Source organism: Microtus oregoni, unplaced genomic scaffold (genome assembly GCF_018167655.1).
Source record: "Microtus oregoni isolate MIOR12 unplaced genomic scaffold, Mior012 000032F_ref0000030, whole genome shotgun sequence".
In the NCBI taxonomy this organism is placed as follows: Eukaryota; Metazoa; Chordata; class Mammalia; order Rodentia; family Cricetidae; genus Microtus; species Microtus oregoni.
In genome coordinates this window covers 27,321,217-27,341,140 of record NW_024543091.1, presented here as the reverse complement: position 1 = coordinate 27,341,140, position 19,924 = coordinate 27,321,217, and the positions used below count along the sequence as shown (strand labels likewise).

Genomic DNA, 19,924 nt, shown 5'->3' with positions numbered 1-19,924 from the left:
CTTAATGATAAAAGCCATGAAGAAACTGGAAATAGAAGATACATCCACATAATAAATGGAATATATGATAAGTCCAGAGCCAACATTATATTAAGTAGGGGAAAACCTAAAAGCATGTCCTCTAAACACAATAACAGTCATGTCTTTTCTCTACTCTTATTTCCTGTAATATTCAAAATCATAGCTAGAGCTATAAGACAAGAATAAAAGGAATAAAAAAAAAGTCAGATTATCCCTATTTACAAATGGTTCTATACTCACAAAACCCTAAAGACTACCATAAGCCTATTACATGTAGTAAACACTTTATGCAATGTGACAGTATAAAATTAACAAAATAGCTTTTTATTACCAGTAATGAACTTGCTAAGGAAAAAAAAATCCCATTCATAATAGCTTAAAAAAAGAAAAGCCCTTATCAAGGAAGAAGATGGAGAAAAATCTCCGTGCTCATGGATTGACAGAGTTAATATTTAATATTATTACCAAAAACCATCTACAGATTTAGTGCAGTTCCTAAAATTTGGATGGAAGCACAAAATACCCTGAAAGCCAGAGCAATCCTAAGAAGAAAGAGCAATGCTGGAGGTATCACAATACTTGTATTCAAACTACGCTACAGAGCCATAATAACAAAAACATGGTTCCAGTACAAAAATAGCCTTGTCAGGTCAATGGAATAGAATAGATGACCCATAAATAAACACTTAAATACTTAATATTTGACAACGGCGTCAAAAAATAAATAAATAAAATGGAAAAAAAATTTAGTCTCTTAACAAATGGTACTGAAAAAAACTGAATGTAAATATCTGTCACCTTGTACAGAAATCAGTTTCAAACTGGAAAGACCTTAATATAAAATCTGAAAAATATGAGTCGGATAGAAGAAACCATAGGCAAAAATTTCAAGATTACAAGTCTAGGCAAAGACATTCTGACAAGGACTTACAACATAGGAAATAGTCCCAAGAATTGACAAATTGAAGTTGCACAAAATTAAAAAGCTGCTTTACCAGAAAACACAAGTGAAGAAACAGAGGGAGGGTCCTGCCAACTATACATCTGAAAGAATCTGTAAAATATTTCAAAAGTTAAAAACCAAAATAAGACCTTTTTAAAATTAATAATCAATTGAACTAAAATTTTTCTCGACAAAAAAGTAAAAAGGCTCATACATGAAAAATGTTCAAAACTTTCAACCATCATGGAACTACAGATTAAAACTAGTTTGAGATTCTACTTCACACAGCCAGAATGACAGCCAGTTAGTTGTTCATCAACAGATTAATGGGTAAAGAAAATGCTATAGGCTGGGCAGTGGTGGCACACGCCTTTAATTCCAGCACTCAGGAGTCAGAGGCAGGAGAATCTCTGAAAGTGCGAAGCCAGGCTGGTCTATAAGAGCTAGTTTCAGGACAGGTGCCAAAGCTACAGAGAAACCCTGTCTTGAAGAAAAAAACAAAAGAAAGGAAAGAAAAAATTTACATATATACAATGAAATTTTAAATGGTTGTATAGAATGTATTTGTGACATTTGCAGTAATATGTATGGAACTATCAGACTAAGAGAAATAAGCAAGTCTGAAACACATATCACATGTTTTATCTTGTGTAGCTTACAGATTTAATTTTTTATATCTGTTAAATGTATATGTGCAGCATTAAAGTAGAAAGTAGAATGTGAGAGTGAAGTCTAAAGTGGGGGAGGAACAAGAGAGGGTAATGTATGTCATGAGAGCAGAACAAGGAACTGTTTCAGAGAAGGAAACCAGCAAGAACAGTAAGAGAGCAAACAAGAACAGATTTCCCAGGCAAGTCAGTGGCCTTTAATCCTAGCACTTGGGAGACAGAGGTAGGTGGATCTCTGTGAGTTCAAGGTCGGCCTGATCTATCCAGGAGTCCACGCCAATCAGGGCTATATAGTGAGATCCTGTCTCAACCAAATCAACACGAAAGATGTGTATGCATTGAAAATGTCACATTGAAACCATTTTCTCTTTTATAGTAACTAAAAAGTTGATTAGGAAAAAAAACAAAAAAATAATTATTTATATTGATTCTTAATGTACTTATATTTTCAATATTAACTCAAAATTAATTTATGAAATAGGTATAATTTATGAAAACAAAAGCCTTTCGAACTCATGGTTGATTTCCAATAACATAAAACATTTTTGGAATTTCAAAACATATTAGAAATGTTGCTTTCAATTTAACATGCGTAGTCACATAAGATAGCTACCACTTGCTTGTTGAGTTGCATTTTTTTATAATATCTGTATATCTAAGGGACAAACTATACTTTATATCATTATTTCTTGGAGGAATCATAATTCTCTACCTGGAATAAATACCCATGAAGTCTTAGCATGAGGTTGGAGGAGTTCCCATTTGCCAACCATGTTAGGGAAGCGTTTACTTGATTGGCTGTTGTATAAATAGTGAAATCTCTTCATTCAGGTGGAAGAGCACAACGGCCACATCTTTAAGGCCACCCAGTATAGCATCCCTACATACTGTGAATACTGTTCTTCCTTGATATGGATAATGGACAGAGCCTCTGTTTGCAAATGTAAGTATTAGACATCTTTGAGGGAACAGCCTTTATGGTCTTCTCTTGTGTCCACATGTGTGCAAAACTAGTACTATATGTTTGTTAAGTTATGCAGCCACTTGGAGTAATTCGCAAGCCCTCTTGGACTATAACTGCAGTACCCGAGCAGCAGCTGAACTTTGGAAAACATTTTGCTAGTTAGCCCTTTGTGAGTTTAACACTACGGTTAATAACCCTCTTTAGTGCAGTCTTTCAGATGCATTCTAAGTTTTATGCCACCCTGGAACTTGCTCTCGGAAGGCTGTCATGAGTACCTGAAATGTCTTCAAGGAACCTTTCCTATGGTTCCAGTGCAAATTTACCATCTTCTTTTTTTTCTTCTTCCTTTTTTTCCACCCCCTCTCTCAAGACAGGCTTTCACTGTGTTGCCTTTGGCTATTCTGGAACCCACTCTTTAGGTCAAGCTGGCCTTGAACTCAGACATCTTCCTGCCTCTGTCTCCCCAGTGCTGGGATTAAAGGTGTGTGTCACCACCACCCAGGTTCCATCTTTTTAATGCAGCTGTGGTCTTTTGTCCATATCTATGTGCCCCTTTCCTGGTAAAACTGAATATGTTTTATTCTACTTTCCAATTATCAATAAAAACTTGGCTAAATGTAGCCAGCAATAACCAGAACTATAGCCTGATGCTATAATGCTATGTTGTCCTAAAATTTCCTCCATCAAATTAATTAGTCCTTTAATTTGGCCTCACTTAAATTTTCAGAACCTGGATCAACATAGATAAAATTTTTGCTCAAAAATACAAATAGTCAGGGCTGGAGAGATGACTCAGTGGTTAAGAGCATCGCCTGCTCTTCCAAAGGTCCTGAGTTCAATTCCCAGCAACCACATGGTGGCTCACAACCATCTATAATGATGTCTGGTGCCCTCTTCTGGCCTCCAGGCATACATGCAGACAAAATATTGTATACATAATAAATAAATTAAAAAAAATACAAATGGTCTCTAGTCCAATTCTCCATAGGGTTCACAAATGGAACATATGAACTTGGCCTTTACTGTCCTCATTTTTATTAGCAGTCTAGTTTTCCAGCCTCCTTCCATAATATCTCATCAAGTTCTATTTACAGCACTCTAGAACTAGGACTTTTTTTTTATACTCAGGCTCCATATTTTTCCACATTTCTGTTTGAAATCAGTTTCAGAGGTTTAAAATCACTTTTAAGTTATAAGTTTAGCAAAGACAACAACCCTACTTCTTTGGTACCAGTTTTCTATGTTTATTTGTGTTGGTGTGACCAAAGTGCCTGATAGAAACAGCTTAAGGGAAGACACATTTGTTTTGGCTCATGTTTTCAGGGATTGTAGTCCTTCATGCCCAGTGGGCTGTGTGGTAGAGGCAAACCAAGAAGCAGAGGTTATGACCCACATGAGGGCAGGATGTAATCCTCAAATGCCCACCTTTAGTGACCAGTTTCACCCAGTTGAGTTTCCACCTTATAATGCTTCCACAGCCTCCCCAAAATGGTGCCACTAGATGGGGAATAAATTTTTTAATAATGATCCTATGGGACTTTCAGATTCAAACTTGAATAAAGCAAGAACTTTCATTTTATTATCAGTTATCTTAAGAATTATAATGAGATAGTAGGAAGTAATCTGAAATGTACTTGATTCAAACACTTTGACTTTAAACTAAGCAGTAGTTCTCAATTTTCCTAATATTGTGACAGTTCCTCATGTTGTGACCACAAACCATAAAATTATTTCGTTGCTTCTTCCTAACTGTAATTTTGCTGCTGTTAGGGATTGTACTGTAAATATTTGATATGCAGAATATCTGATATGTTATCCACAAATGGTTTGAGACCCACAGGTTGAGACCTGCTGATTTGGAGAATTTGCTTTTTTATGGCCAAAGTGGATTTAGATTAATTTTTTAAATAGGATTAATGGTTTTTATGACTGTCTCGGTTTCACCAGTATAATACCATGGCCTCTTCTACTTGATTTTAGTTTTGAAAACATAAAAAATTAGAAGTTTAAGAGAGAATATTTTTGTTAGTTTGCAAGAAGTTGAACTGGTATAAGCAGAATGACAGAAGTCACCTTGTTCTCAACATCCCCCCATCAAGTGTCTCCTACTTAGCTAGCTGTCTGGCTACATTGTTATCAAGCCATTTCAAGAAATTGTTTTTTGTTTGGTGTTTTTTGTCTTTGAGTGTTTATCTATGTAGCTATGGCTGGCCTCAAACTCACAAAGATCTTACTTTTGCCTCCCAAGCCTAGATATTATTTTTGCTCTGAACTTTTTTTTTTAAATCTTATGTTTCCTACCGTAGCTAATACTCTGCTTATATTATTCTTTAGAGCTCTATTCTGGTACTTTAGGAATGATAAATAAGTTCTTTCCTATTTTTTAAAATATACTGCCAATTTCATTTCAGTAAGCATTTTTGATAATAATGCCTTTGAGCGTAATCAAGATTATTAATTGGTATTTCTGGAGTTTCAACAGGCTTTGGAGCACTACCTTGTGAATCAAACTATAAAGATAGATAAATAATCCGTTGGAGTTGTGGGAGTGGGGGATATAAATACAGTAGGACTGGCACCCTAGAAAAAGTAGAAAGCTCATTGTTCTATTGAAACAATTTCTAAAGAAATTGTTCATTGACACTGACTGAAAATGTTAGGTGTTTTCAACTGCATGTCCATTAACAGAGGTTATCTCAAACAAGATGTATTCATGACCTTAGAGCAGATTCACCTTCAAAGAAACAAACTGTATTCAAATAAATTGTGAACTTGGTAAGTTCTTGCTATTGATTTGCAGACTAAAATTGCTACATCCTTAACCTGTTTTCCAGTGTGTAAGTATGCTTGCCATAAGAAGTGCTGTCTGAAAACCACAGCCAAGTGCTCCAAGAAGGTAAGATAGTCCCACCCTCAGGACTACACAGTGGATCTGCAAGGTTTTTGGTCACATGGAAAGAAGTTAGAGCTTCTTTGGGTTTATAATACAGTGGTTTTCAAACTTCATGACCCCAGATCACATTACAAAGTATGGGTTTTTTTTGTTTGTTTTGTTTTTTTTTCATTCATTCATTCATTCATTTGTTTGTTTGTTTATTTATTTATTATGTATACAATATTCTTTCTGCGTGTATGCCTGAAGGCCAGAAGCGGGCACCAGACCTCATTACAGATGGTTGTGAGCCACCATGTGGTTGCTGGGAATTGAACTCAGGACCTTTGGAAGAGCAGGCAATGCTCATAACCACTGAGCCATCTCTCCAGCCCCTTGTTTTGGTTTTTCGAGACAGGGTTTCTCTGTAGCTTTGGAGCCTGTCCTGGAACTAGCTCTTGTAGACCAGGTTGGCCTCGAACTCAGAGATCTGTCTTCCTCTGCCTCCCGAGTGCTGGTATTAAAGGTGGTATCCTAAGTTTTGTAAGAAAGCAAACTGAGCAAGCCATGAGAGGGATAAGCCAGTTAGCAGTGTTCCTTCATCACTTCTTCACTTCCCGCCTTGAGTTTTTGCCCAGACTTCCTTGGACTATGATGTGGAAATGTAAACAAAATAAACCCTTTTCTCCTAAGTTGCTTTCATCTTAGTGTTTTATCACAACAATAGAAACGTAACCAAGATGTAAACAAGAAAACAACAACCAAACAGTATTCTGTCTAGCGATCTTACATACTAAAGTCAGAGAAGGTTGTTGAGGTTTTAGCAGTAGGGGTAGGGTAGTTCCATACTGTCAAGATTTGAATCACTGTAATTTGTTCATTAGAGAAATAAGACTAAAATTTAGAAATATTTTGTTTCAGGATATGGTTTTTAACTGAAAAGCTATTTAGCCTCAATGGCAAAGAATCAAATTAGGATAAGATTTTTCAGAGTTTCACACTGCTAAGGAGGGCAAAGAGAATTTTTAGGACTATTCAAAGAGAAAGTAGTTCCCCAGACTCTCAGTGAGAGCTATGCCAAGAAATACACCCTAGGAATGGGGGTGAATCATTGATGACTGAGATTAACAAAATTTACCAATTAGCTTTAAGGTGGTTCTTAATTAGATTATGGTGCTATTTCCTTATTCTGAGCACCTACAAGAGAGGAAGAACCTCTCCAAAGAAAGAGCATCACTCAGCACATTATATTTTTTGCAAATATACTAGACACAAAGAATTAGACTACTTAATAAATAGTCAATAAAATAGATTCCAATAGTTACTTAAGTATCAAATATATAGCTTTAAGCTTTAATGAATGTTTAAATATCTAGTTTTATTTCACAATTTTTAACTATTAACTTTGATACTGAAGGGAGAGCCTTAACATTTTAAAAGATGATAAGTGTATTATGCATGCATCATATTAATAGTAAAACTTTTTGTTAATGTTTATTTATTTGCTTAAATCATTGCATGGAGATTATTTCATTTTTTTTCTAATTATCATATACTCTATACTAGGTGGTTCCAAGCCATATATACTTAGCAACTTAGTAGATGTTTAGTTAAGTTGATATGGTGACAATACTAACATTTAATATGCATCCCTTAAACTTTCTAAATATTTTGCATCAGATCTTGAAATAGTATTAGAAGTGTTATTTTATTACTGACTTAACATTCTTCAAATAAAATATGGAATTGATTCTCTGAGAATTAAGTGCTTACATGTAAAATGTATGCATGCACAATAAGAGAAAACTAATTCTTGGCTCTTTGAAATTCTCCAGTACTGTCTCTTAGCTGTCAGAATAAAGTCCAAATGCACTTTATAGCCTCTGCCTAGCTTTTTGTTCATTTTTAGTTTCGCCATACCAGACGGTGTAACATCACAGATTCTGTGACTCCACATTTCCTAGTCCTCTCTTGGTTTCTCAGGTACCACCTGCTCAACATCAGTGTGAAGCATCGGATCTTTTTGAGATCCTTCGTTGCTATTTTTTGTTGTTGTTTATTTTGGTTGGTTTTGTTCTGGGTTTGGTTTGTGTGAGACAGGGTCTCATGTAGCTCAGACTGGCCTGGAACTCTCTGTGTAGCCTAGGATGACTTGGAACTTCTGATTCTCCTGCCTCTCCTTCCCAAGTCCTTGAAATAGCATAGTGTTTTAGAAATTATTAACAATTTTTTAAAAAATTCTGTGGATTTCCCAAAGTACATGGCAAATGTTTTAAGGGTTTTTTTTTTTTTTGGTTGTTGTTGTTATGGTTGTTTAGTTTTTGCATACAAAATTGAACCCCCTTCTCCCACAACTAACCTCATCTTTTGCTGGAATTGATTTTTTTTTCTCCCCGAGATAGGGTAGCCCTACCTAGCTTTTGTGGAACCAATTCTTGTAGACCAGGCTGACCTCGAACTCACAGAGATCCGCCTGCTTCTGCTTCCTGAGTGCTGGGATTAGAGGTGTGCGCCACCACTGCCTAGCTTGGAATTGATTTTTGATGGGAAGAAGTAGCAGCCCATTGCTACTACCTCTAGTCTTTGTTTTCTTTTATGGATTCCCAGTGGAGATGACTGAAAGTAGTATCTCATCAATTTATATTTTTTAAATCATAATTCCCTTTCCTCCAAACTGCAGAGGTTATTTGCATAACACTAGGAAAATAAAAAGTAATTTCCTAAAGATTGACTAACCATGTTCTGTAGTGTTTGAATGCATGTAGAAACAAAATTTATCTTCCATTTAGTATGATCCAGAGCTTTCATCTCGGCAATTTGGGGTTGAACTGTCTCGATTGACTAGTGAAGACCGAGCTGTTCCTTTAGTGGTTGAGAAGCTCATAAACTACATTGAAATGCATGGGCTTTATACCGAAGGTATTTACCGAAAGTCTGGTTCAACTAATAAAATCAAGGAACTTCGACAAGGTCTAGATACAGGTAAGATAGTGTGCTTCCCAATTAAGATGTAATAATACTTTTTTAAAGTTGTTTCAAGTTTTTATTACATATTGCTTCTCTAAATGTAGGGCCAGAACCTTTTCTGTGGTACTTGTTTGGTTTTTTTTTTTTTTTGAATCTTTGACTGTATTCAGTTAATTCATCAAGCATGTGTTGACAGTAAATAATTGTACAAGGTATTGTTAGGTACTTGAAAAAGATCTCACTCTATATGACACACTAATTAGATCTTGACATTCTTAATTTATAAAGAGGAAATGTAGGTTCAGAGAAATTAGTGAAATGTTGACTCAAGGCAACAAAGATTTTTAGAAACAGTCTTGTGAATTTACAGATGTCATTTATCTTCATTTATAGATAAGGGACCAGGCTGATAGAGCAGCTTATCTTAACTGTTTATCTTAACTACTTATTGCCAACGAGTGACCATGTCAGAATTTAATCCAGTGTTTTCTGGATCTGTAATTTAAAGTACTGCCTATTAGTCTTCACTACAGGTGGTATTTTTTTTTTACTGTTTTTAATTGAGTTAAACATTTTTTTCCACTCCCTCCCTTCGTCCCCCTCCCCTTCTACCCACTCCCATAACACCCACACTCCCAATTTACTCAGGAGATCTTGTCGTGCTATTGTTTGCAGTAGATTTTCCTATTCCTATTTGTATTGAGGACTTTATTTAAACTGCTAGTGAGTTGAGCACTTATTAGTGTAAAGCTTAATCCTAGAGTATATGGAAGGGCTTGTCTTTGGTTTAATTCTCAAGTTAACACTTTTTGTCATTTTTGAACCAAAGGTTGCGTTTATGTGACTAAGAACCATAGTGGGTTTTTTTTTTTTTGGTTTGGTTTTTTTTTTTTTTTTTTTGGAACTAATCAGTAAGAAATAAATTAGTAAGAAAACAACCGGAAATGCCTGATAAAACTCAGGTAGTAAATTCTGACTGTCAGAACTTGATCTACTCTAGTTTATGGGCATTTGTTAGGTTTGGCTCTTGACCTGTGCAACAGAACAAATGTCAGTCATTCATTCTGTATTCTAATAGTCTAATCAGTAACCTTGAGCAAAATAGGAGGAAGCATTTCCTTGCCGTCTTAAGAATGTCAGCCTTGCTTTTAGAAAATGTCTTTTAGGGCTTTCCCCTTAGACTTGTGAAGCATGGGTGCTCAAGAATGAGGCATGTGGGCCACTCCAAGACAAGTACAAAAAATCGAAAGTAAGCCCCTAGAAACTTCTATAATTGATTCTTCTTCCATCAAAACATAATCTTTTACATTTGTGTTCACAACAGGTACAAGCATTATTCCTTCACAGTCAGAAGTGACAATTCCAAGCATAGAATTAGAGTGTGGGAGATATACATTAGTTTAGTTAGGAAACATGAAGCCTTCTTTTAGTATATTTACTTTGAACTGTTTGAATCTTTTTGCATGCTTTGTTATCTATTCATTGTCTCTAATAGATGCTGAAAGTGTAAACCTAGATGACTATAACATACATGTTATTGCAAGCGTATTCAAACAATGGCTTCGAGATTTGCCCAATCCACTCATGACCTTTGAACTCTATGAGGAATTTCTTCGAGCTATGGGTAAGCACAAGCTTCAAGGGTTTAAAGGACAGGCCTAGACTTGATAAAGCAACCCCTTCTGTTGTATTCATTATTAAGTCCTTCTATAGGAGTGTAGCCCTTAAGGGTCCTAAATTAAGCTTGTGGCAGAGTACAAAACTGCCAGTGCACTGTTACCTATTCAACAGTTGTTTCTTTTGTAGATTTTCTAAAAGTTTCTGAGTAAGCCACTTTGTTGCTTCTCAAAAAGTAACTGAAAGATATGGGTTATAAAAACAGTAAAGTAGCAAGTAGGAGATTTTAGGGTGGGCTAACATTCTGTTGTGAATCTAAGCAGGAACTGTGTCTGAAGCTAGCTGTTTTATTCCAGATGGGCTCTGTGCTTTAAATGTGTTGTATATTTGTAAAGGTCTGCCCAGAGGTATTTAGAGCCCGAGGACATAGAATAGTTCATTTTAATGAGAACCCAGTCTGTCACATAATGGCTGAAATACTAGACTGCTTGCTGTCATCAAGGGCTGCTGGAGGGCAAACTTAACTCTGGGAATTCAAATACAGGGAGCCAAGTATCTGAGAGCTATTTCTGCTTCCTCAAGCTGAAACCATCATTCTCTGCTGTAGCGGATCCATCCAGGAAGAAGATAAAGCATGTAACAGGAATATTCAGTGTAACTTGCTATTCTTACCAATTTTTAGGCCTTCAGGAGAGAAAGGAGACAATCCGTGGAGTGTACTCTGTAATTGATCAGCTCTCCCGAACTCATCTCAATACACTGGAACGCCTCATCTTTCATCTAGTTAGGTAACTTAACAGTTTCTTTAGGATTTTTCTTTCCTTTTTTTTCCCCTCCCAAGACAGGGACTCATTATGTATCTTTGGCTATATTGGGACTCACTATGTAGATCAGGGTGGCTTTGAACTCAGAGATCTTCCTGCCTCTGCCTTACAAGTGCTGGGATTATACACCACTGTGCCTGGCTTTTTTTCAGGGGAGGAGGTCAGGATTCCATTCAGTTGAAGAACTTGAGTGTATAAAGTCAGTGCCTCTCCTGGGAATGTAGTTCAGAAGTAGAATGCTCCTTTAGTGTGCACAAAGCCCTCAGTTTGGTCCTTGTAATGTTTATAAAACAACACCCCCCCCTACTCCTTTCTGCCTTTCTACCTTTTGTACCTAAAATATGGGGTTAGGGCTTTTTCAAGCAGAAATTTGCTAAGTCGAGTGATTGTTGGTCCCACCTCATGGTAGCACCAAGTAACTCAGCCATTTTGACACCTGAACTAGAAAAGAGTGAACATCAGCTTTCTGGGAGTTGGTTCAGATTATACTCAGGAATTAACTGACTAGAGGATTCAGGAGTAGGTCTTTTTCTCTGTATGTAAATATTAGAAGGGGTTGGGAGTATAACCCTCTCTCTGGTCAGATGTGTGAGATGTTTGGGAATGTGTTAAAACTTCTAGGTTTTCAAGAGATGTCTCAGAGGTTAAGAGCATTGGCTGCTCCTCCAGGGAGCCTGGGTTCAATTTCCAGGACCCATACAACAGCTCACAACTATCTGTAACTCCAATTCCAGGGTATCTGACACTGTCACACAGACATACATGAGGCAAAACACCAATGCACATAAAATAAAAATAAATCCTATTTTTAAAATTAAAAAACACCACAACTTCAACTCTGCATTCTGCAGAAATGTTTATGATGTTGGACTTAAGCAGCAGGTCACTTGATATGCTGTAATGTTGACCTATGAACCAGACTGTTTCAGAGAGTAGTAAAGTCCATTCTTCAGGTAAAGGGATAACTTTGGGGAAGTCTAGAATGTCTTCCTTAAATTTAGATGTGTATCCACACTGAACTATGGGGTTGATGGCATACTGTATTCTTTTCCATATTTTCCCACTATTATTTTTATCACCTTTTCACTGGTGTTGGTTTTGCTTTATTCCTTAGGATTGCGCTACAGGAAGACACTAACCGAATGTCTGCTAATGCTCTGGCCATTGTGTTTGCACCTTGCATTCTCCGTTGCCCTGACACTACTGACCCACTACAAAGTGTACAAGATATCAGTAAGACTACCACGTAAGGCCAGCCACATTCACCTCTACAGGATTTTAGTTGGTGTAGTTTTTTTTTATCCAAATATCAAACACAGTGAATGATTTCATAAGTTCCAGTGCCTGTAAAGCAGATTCTTGGGTATTCTAAGGCTTGCTTCAATTTAGGATTACTTACAGTTTTTAAATGTCAAGTTATTTGTAGTTTATATCTCCTTGTAATAAAGCATGTAGTCTAATCATGATCTTACGACTCTGAATCTCTCTGGTTATAATTCTTCAGTATTCCTACATTTCACCCTGACCTTTTTTTCTTAACCCCCCACCCCCCATCTCCCTCCCTCCCTCCTTCTCTCCCTCTCTCTCTCTCTGACTGCAGTGGGAACTTTTGGAAAAATTCAAGGGCTTGAGTCCCATCCCCAGAGTTGTCTGATTTATTAATTAATCTGGGATTATAGCCTGGGCATTAGAATTTGTAACTATTTTCAGTTGGTTTCTAAAATGCAGACAATTATCAACCACCATTCTGAATCTTCTTTTCTCTGAGCTCATAAAATAAAGGATGCTTCCTTTATCCTTCAGCTGTCTAGGACAGTCAGTTAAAAGTAGTCTAGGGATACCACACTTCATTTGATTTACTTCTGCTTGTAATCGTTTTTTTTTTTTCTTTCTTTCTTCCTGTTTCAGCTGTGTGGAGCTGATTGTTGTAGAACAAATGAATAAATATAAGGCTCGTCTCAAAGATATAAGTAGCCTGGAATTTGCTGAAAATAAAGCAAAGACCAGACTATCACTGATTCGTAGATCAATGGTAAGATGCAAAACATGGACCCATGTTTTGGGAAGGGGTTTTCTATGTTTTTTTGAGTAAGTGTTTGTAACATGAATTATGCACAGAAGGAACTTTTCAGAGGAAACACTGGTGCTAGGAATATCTGATGATCTTTAAGTTATTTTAGCTATAATGTACAGAATATATGTAATAAAATCTGCAAAATATTTTAAATATTTTGGATAAAAAGTTGGTGGCTTATTATCTTCCTGCTTACTTTATCTGTTCATGCTATAAACACTTAACTTTACCCTAGCTTTCTCTACATTCTTCCACTATCTTTTCCTAATCTCAGCCATAAAATTTTTGGTGGTCCTTCCAAGATTCCTGACCGTAGAAAACTTAGTCATTTAGAATTGAATATGAACTAACTAACGTGCTTGATTCCTACGGAAGCAGAATTCTATTTATGAGTCTTCTATGATCAGATAAAGATTTATTTAGGGATTTGTTGTTGAGTTTTGAGATGTGCTAATAAAATTTATTTCTTTCATTTGCTTTCTTTTGTATTTAGTGTCTTCTGTTTTAACCAGTGACCAGCAATTATGTATTATAATAACTCCAGTTACCATTAACTAAAACAGTAGGATCTGATGTTCTGATAAAACAACTGATGCCTTAAAGTTTAACTTTTGCCTACTTATTATTCCTCCTTTCAGTTGTAAACATTGTAGCAGCAGGCACTTATTTCAGATTCTCAGCAAATCTCTTAAAACAGCAGCTTCCTGATTTTCATATTTTTCTAGAGCTTCCACAATGCTTCTTCCATGTCATTATAGTTTGTATTTAGATTGGCGTTGAAATAACTCTGCTTCTTCCTTCCTATTTCAGCTTCCTTGCACAGAACAAATGTTCAACAGAGGGTAGGGTTAGAAGAATTCCAGACATTAAATGAAGCTTGTCTTAGGATTCCCATTACTATGATAAAACACTGTGACCATAAGCAGCTTAGAGAGGGAGGTGTTATTTTAGAGTTTGTAGTCCATCATTCATTAGGTGAGAAGCCTGAAGGGAGAGACTATGGAAGAGGGCTGCTTACAGGCTAGCTCCTTGTGGCTTGCTCAGCTTGCTTGCTTATATATATTACCCAGGACTGCCTGTACAGGAGTGCTACTGGCCACAGTGAGCTTGACCCTACTCCCATATAATCTTCAATCCAGAAAATGTATCACACACAGGCTTGCCCACAGACCAGTCTAATGAAGGTATTTTTCTCAACAGAGGTTCTGTCTTTGAAAATAATTCTAGCTTGTATCAAGTTGACATAAAACTAGCTAGCACAGTCATCATAGGATATGACCTAAATCTCCCCACAAGACATTACAAATAGAAATCCTATCTAAAATCAAAATTTTGGCCTAAGGCTTTAAATGAGTTGATGCTTGTCTTTAAGACAAAGTTGATCCTTGGCACTGCAAACAGAAAAACCTTTTCATATTAATAATTTTAGCTCAGTATTCAGACTTCTAAATTATTAGACTTAAGAAGGAAGGAAAGAGCTTCGTTACTACAAAACTGTATTTCAAAGCAAGTGGAAAAGTTGTGCATCCCACCTCCCCAGTACTGCAGAGAATGGATATATCATTCCACTGAAAGGTTTAGCCTTCTCTTTTAATGGGGCAATGACATGTACATTCTAACCTTCTGCTTTCCTTTTCATGTCCTTCCTAATCCAGAAACCTGTACTAATTGCAGTTAGATTTATGAGCATTACCCGCAGTTCAGTCTCGGTATGTATTAATATTGCAATGTGTCTTAGTCACTTCACATCATCGTGTCTCACTCATCCAGGAAATGTTCTGCTCTGTCAGTCATTCGTGCCTGTCTGCCTTACATGTTCAAACCCAGTTCAGGGCCCACTTATTGATCAGCCTTCACATGCCTTTTTCTTAATCACTTTCTTTATGTCCTTCACTTTATCTGCGTATGCAGGTGAACAGTGTTCATTTGAAATATACTGTTTTTCCTTGTCAGATAGTCCTTTAGAGTTTCTGTTGTGGTTAAATCTTTAAAACATGGGGGTTGAAGATAACTGAGGTTTTCAGATTCGTTCTGCTGTATGAGCTATATTCCTAGCAAATTCACTTTATTATTTGAAATACCTGTATGATTTTTAGTATCTATCATGAGTAATGCTTATGTATCTGTTCATAACTGTGACTCTAATGGTATCTTCCAAGATGTAGAAATACAGCTCTTACCTACTTAAGTGTTTGCCAGACAAGATTATGTTGTTGCTGCCTCTCTTTATTAACACTGTTTATGCAAAGGAGAAATGGAAGGGTAGAAAACTAAAATACCAAGCTGTGTGGAAACTAATTCCAAAATACCCATCTCTGTATACCCATTTTACCGGGAAGCATTATCTTATTGATCTGTAAGTACAGGTATCATTCACGATTAATGAGAAACTGTAGAAACAGTCAATTCTACTATATCAAGCTTCTCTTTTCCTCAGAATATAGCCCTAATAGCATGTCACTATTACTTTCTTTCACATGCATTTTTTATATTAAAATTTCAGTCATAGATTTGGTATCCTGTATTCTTCTCACTTCTTTACAGACTATACCTTTATCTGGGGAGTTGTAGGGTAAACTTCCTTTGCAGGGCAGACTCAGCCTTTATCTGGAGGAAGAATTTGAGTAAACAGAATTCTGCATACTGTTGTAGTGTTGTGTGGCAGTTCTGCTCTGTTCTGACAGTAGTCTAACTAAAGATGAGTGGGAGCTCCAGATTTACTCTCCTAACAGTCAGAGGAGACTTGTCATCTCTGTTTATATTGCCACTATCATTTAAGTCAGTGATCCTCAACCTTCCTAATGCTTTGGCCCTTTAATACCATTCCTCATGTTGTGGTGACCCCCCCCCAGCCATAAAATTATTTTTGTTGCTACTTCATAACTGTAATTTTGCTACTGTTATAAATCATAATGTAAATATTTTTGGAGATAGAAGTTTGTCAAGGTAGTGACTCACAGGTTGAGAACTGCTGGTTTAAGATGGGACTTCATCTTCTGCCTAAATTCTTAGTGATGGCATTGACATGGTGTTAGAAGCTGTCAAACTTTCAGGACAGTTACAAGTTTTCCAAAATTCTCCTGTTTGCTTAGAAAGCTTAAAGTGTTATCAATGACAAAAATTGTGACTTTGAAAATAATAGGTTCCTTTCTAATAGGGTCAAAGTCTGTACAATTTACTCCCGTGTGAATAGTCATTCTTTGTCAGTTAGCCCAGTATTTGAAGATAAAAGCAGCTAAGTCATTCAGCTTGCTAAGCAGGTTGCTGTGAGTCACAAGCATTGTACAGTAAAAGTACACATGACAGATCTATAGACAGATCCACAAGTATGATCTGATGGAGAACCTGATTTGCAGAGCTTCGGGAACACTTGTCTTTTGGATAGTCACTGTCAATTCTGGCTCTTCTCCCTTTTATAATGGGATTCATCCGAAAATATCCCAGCAGTGTATAAATCATTCATTGTGATAACTTCCCCCTGTACTGGCAACTGGATGACCTTTTCCCATTACCCCACATTGTAATGGGGCACTGGTATGAAAGCATTCACTCAGCCAAACCTTTGTTCTCATAGTCAAATCTACATAAATCTAGTCCATATTGACAGGACTTATTGACATGAAAGGAGCCCTGAGCAGGAGAGATAGTATGTCTGCTTTTACTGATAATCAGGTCTGGGTGACCCTGAATTCTCTAACAGCCAACTCAGGTGGAGAACCTGAGTTGCTCTGCCCTAGCAAGCTATTAGTATTCTGTACTTACCTTTACCTTTCACTTGACACAAGGTCTTAGTCTAGGAAACTGTATCTTTACCCCTAAAATATAAAGGAAAAAAACCTGTCTTTTTTTCCATCCTGTTAATCCTAAGAAATGCATGCTTGGCATCATTGTTATTTCCCAAAAAATTGTTTATGATGTGTGTGTGGGCATATAAACTGGAAACCTTGTGGGATGGGAAGGACAGCAAAGAACATCAAAAGAGGAACATTGAGGAGAAACATCGGAAGGGGAACATCAAGAGGGCATTAGAGAGAGCATAGAGCATTGCCTGCTCTTCCAAAGGTCCTGAGTTCAATTCCCAGCAACCACATGGTGGCTCACAACCATCTGTAATGGGGTCTGGTGCCCTCTTCTGGCCTGCTGTCATACACACAGACAGAATATTGTATACGTAATAAATAAATATTTTTTAAAAAAAGAATAAATGGGACATGATTTAAAAAGACTTATGTGAGCTAATTTATTTTGTTTACACTCAGACCTTATTAGTCAGGTTTTCACCTGCTATAGTGACCCTTCTGAGAGGTTTAGTGGGGCTTAAACCCCAACATAAACCTTGCTAGTAGGTAGTTGTACAAATACTGTTTACTAGGACAACCCTCAGCATATTGCAGGGAGAAGTGCTTTTTGTGTGCCTGTCATTTTATCATACATAAATAGAAAATGAATTTAACCGTTAATGGTTGATAATTATATGATTTAACTGATGGCATCTGAAACTATTTTTTAGCTGTGAATACATGGTATTAAAGAATATGAAGACCAGTAGTACAGTTTTATACCATTGCCTTAGTCATGTGGAGGTGTCAACCGTGTGTTTTTACCCACTGTTGGTTTTATCTAATTAGAGTAAATGTCAGTAAATGGAAAGAGCAAATAGCATCTTAGCACTATTATAAAAGCAATGTTCAGATTGTACATTTTTTTGGGAATGCCTCAATATCCCTAATGGGAACCTGTGAACTATATTCAGAGCCACCATACCCAAGGCTGGGGATATAGCTTGGTGGTAGAGTACTTGTCTCAATCATGCTTGAGGCCCTAGGTTAAATTTCTCAACACAGAGAGAGTGGGGAGAGAAGGAGAGGAGAGAGAGAGAGACTCTTGTACTACAATACTCTGGCTGGCTTATGCACTACACAGAAAGTAACGACATATGCAAACATACAGTGACTATATTTAAAGTATTTAGTAACTCTTATTATGGGATAAACCATAGTTACAGGTGTTGGGGATACAACTTTTGAATCAGCCTCAATACCTACTACCATAGAAAGCTCCTATCTCGATATCATACAAAGTGTGGACTTTATGCAAGACCACCAAGCAAGGCTGGTAGTCTTCTAGAAAAAAACTTGGATAAAGAACCTTTCTTTTCTAGGAAAGAAGATCCCTCAGACATAGTCTGAGAATTCAGTTCCTGTTTTTGTGGCTCAATGAATGACAACAGTGATCCTTTAGTATTTGGGGTAAATTGTCTGTTAGGATTCTAAGATATGTGCTTCTAGCTATTTAGCTTCTAGTTCTATCTGGATATTGCACAGTTCTTCCTCTTGATGTATTCAACCCACAAACAAACCCCAGTTACATGTACTTTCTTTGAATCATCAGGAAATATAACTCCCCATGAGGGAGGTGTCTTTCTACATAGTCAAAATCATATTTCATCATCATTCTTTAGCTATGTAGGCTTACAATGATTGACAATATTGAGCTTGTGTCCATCTGTTATGTCTTGCTATTCCTTCCTACATCCTTTTTTCATTATGAGCCTTATAGCAAACTCTTTCATAGGCCATAATCATTTTAACACTAAAGTGTATTTTCTATTCTTCATTGTTACCGACTTAAATCTTAAAAAAAAAAAAGTAAAGTTAGATGACTCAGCAGTTAAGAGCACTGCTTGCTATTCCAAAGGTCCTGAGTTCAATTCCCAGCAACCACATGCTAGTTCACAACCATCTGTAATGAGATCTGGTGTCCTCTTGATGAAGAGACCTGGTCAGTCATCCTCATCAACTTAGACCATGAAACCCAATATGGTTAAGTTCAACAAAACCACCTTATATGGGCTGCCCATGCATGCTTCAGGAAAAAAAAATAAGTAAACTGAATCCTTCTCATTAAAGCATTTGGATCCATGTTGTTGCTAGTTTTGGAAACCAACTGTAGGCTAGGCTTATAGCATTCTCACCTAGGTTTATTAGTCAGAGCTTCTGTTTCTGATTTTTCTCCCCACCGTATATATCAGGCTTGCTTTGAACTTGCAGTCCTCCTTCCTCAGTCTCCTAAGTGCAATAGAACTACAATAGAGCATCAATATAGGATGATCAAAATCAAAACAGGGTACCTAAAAACAGACTAGGCATTTAAAGACTGACTGCAGCAAATATTTCCTGTTCTCTTTGTTGTATGCCTCCAAAATTTGTATCCTTGAGCACAGTGCTGTTTTGTTTTTGAGATGCATATTAGTGAAGTTATATACTATGGAAGATTTTGTATCTGACATTTCAGTCATCTTTTTATGTACAAGACTTATCCATGCTGTGCTTAGTTGTAACTCAGCTCACTCTTGTTCCTGTATCCTATTTTAGAACGTATATACCACAGTTAATCCAGTGTACTCTTTATGAACAGTTTATGGGCCTGTTTATGGGCAGTTGAGTTTTGTTTGGAGGAATATGTAGCATACACACATTTTTGTTAGGGTAATACATAAGAATGAAATTGTGCTGGGCGGTGGTGGCGCACGCCTTTAGCCTTTAATCCCAGCACTCCGGAGGCAGAGGCAGGCCGAACTCTGTGAGTTCAAGGCCAGCCTGGTCTACAAGAGCTAGTACCAGGACAGGCTCCAAAGCCACAGAGAAACCCTGTCTCAAAAAATCCAAAAAAAGAAAAAAATTGCCGGGTCATGGGATATATCTTTTAGCATTTTCCAAAATGGCTGGATGATAATTAGCAGTGTACAGGAATCTCTGGTTTGCCAAATTTCCAGCCCTTCTGTTGTCACTTACTTTACTTTTAGCCATTAATATTTGCATGCCACTTCTTGAATTTGGAGTTCTGTCCTGTGACTCTAATGTGCACAAGTAGGTTCAGCCTTCTTGTAGATATACCTTGTTTTCTCAACATGCTAAATATGCTTTTCTGTTTTTCTATACTTGGATTGCTTATCTTTTTTCTAATTCTTTCTG

The 19,924-nt window shown here is 36.9% G+C and overlaps 1 protein-coding gene and 1 long non-coding RNA gene across 5 annotated transcripts in view; one reads left to right on the top strand and one right to left on the bottom strand.

Annotated features, from left to right (window-relative positions):
- The window catches only part of LOC121466000, a 113,237-nt gene that overhangs the window by 67,026 nt on the left and 26,287 nt on the right, over window positions 1-19,924 (bottom strand). The window lies entirely within an intron of this gene.
- Window positions 1-19,924, top strand: part of Myo9a (myosin IXA) — a 199,273-nt gene that overhangs the window by 167,242 nt on the left and 12,107 nt on the right. For 3 of the 4 annotated variants that reach the window (XM_041679416.1, XM_041679417.1, XM_041679415.1), the window contains 8 exons: window positions 2,464-2,575; window positions 5,431-5,492; window positions 8,258-8,450; window positions 9,931-10,059; window positions 10,735-10,840; window positions 11,991-12,122; window positions 12,785-12,908; window positions 14,606-14,659. In XM_041679416.1, the coding sequence (XP_041535350.1) occupies window positions 2,464-2,575; window positions 5,431-5,492; window positions 8,258-8,450; window positions 9,931-10,059; window positions 10,735-10,840; window positions 11,991-12,122; window positions 12,785-12,908; window positions 14,606-14,659 (912 nt within the window). The remainder of the gene's footprint in view (window positions 1-2,463; window positions 2,576-5,430; window positions 5,493-8,257; window positions 8,451-9,930; window positions 10,060-10,734; window positions 10,841-11,990; window positions 12,123-12,784; window positions 12,909-14,605; window positions 14,660-19,924) is intronic. The other variant, XM_041679418.1, reaches the window with a different exon arrangement.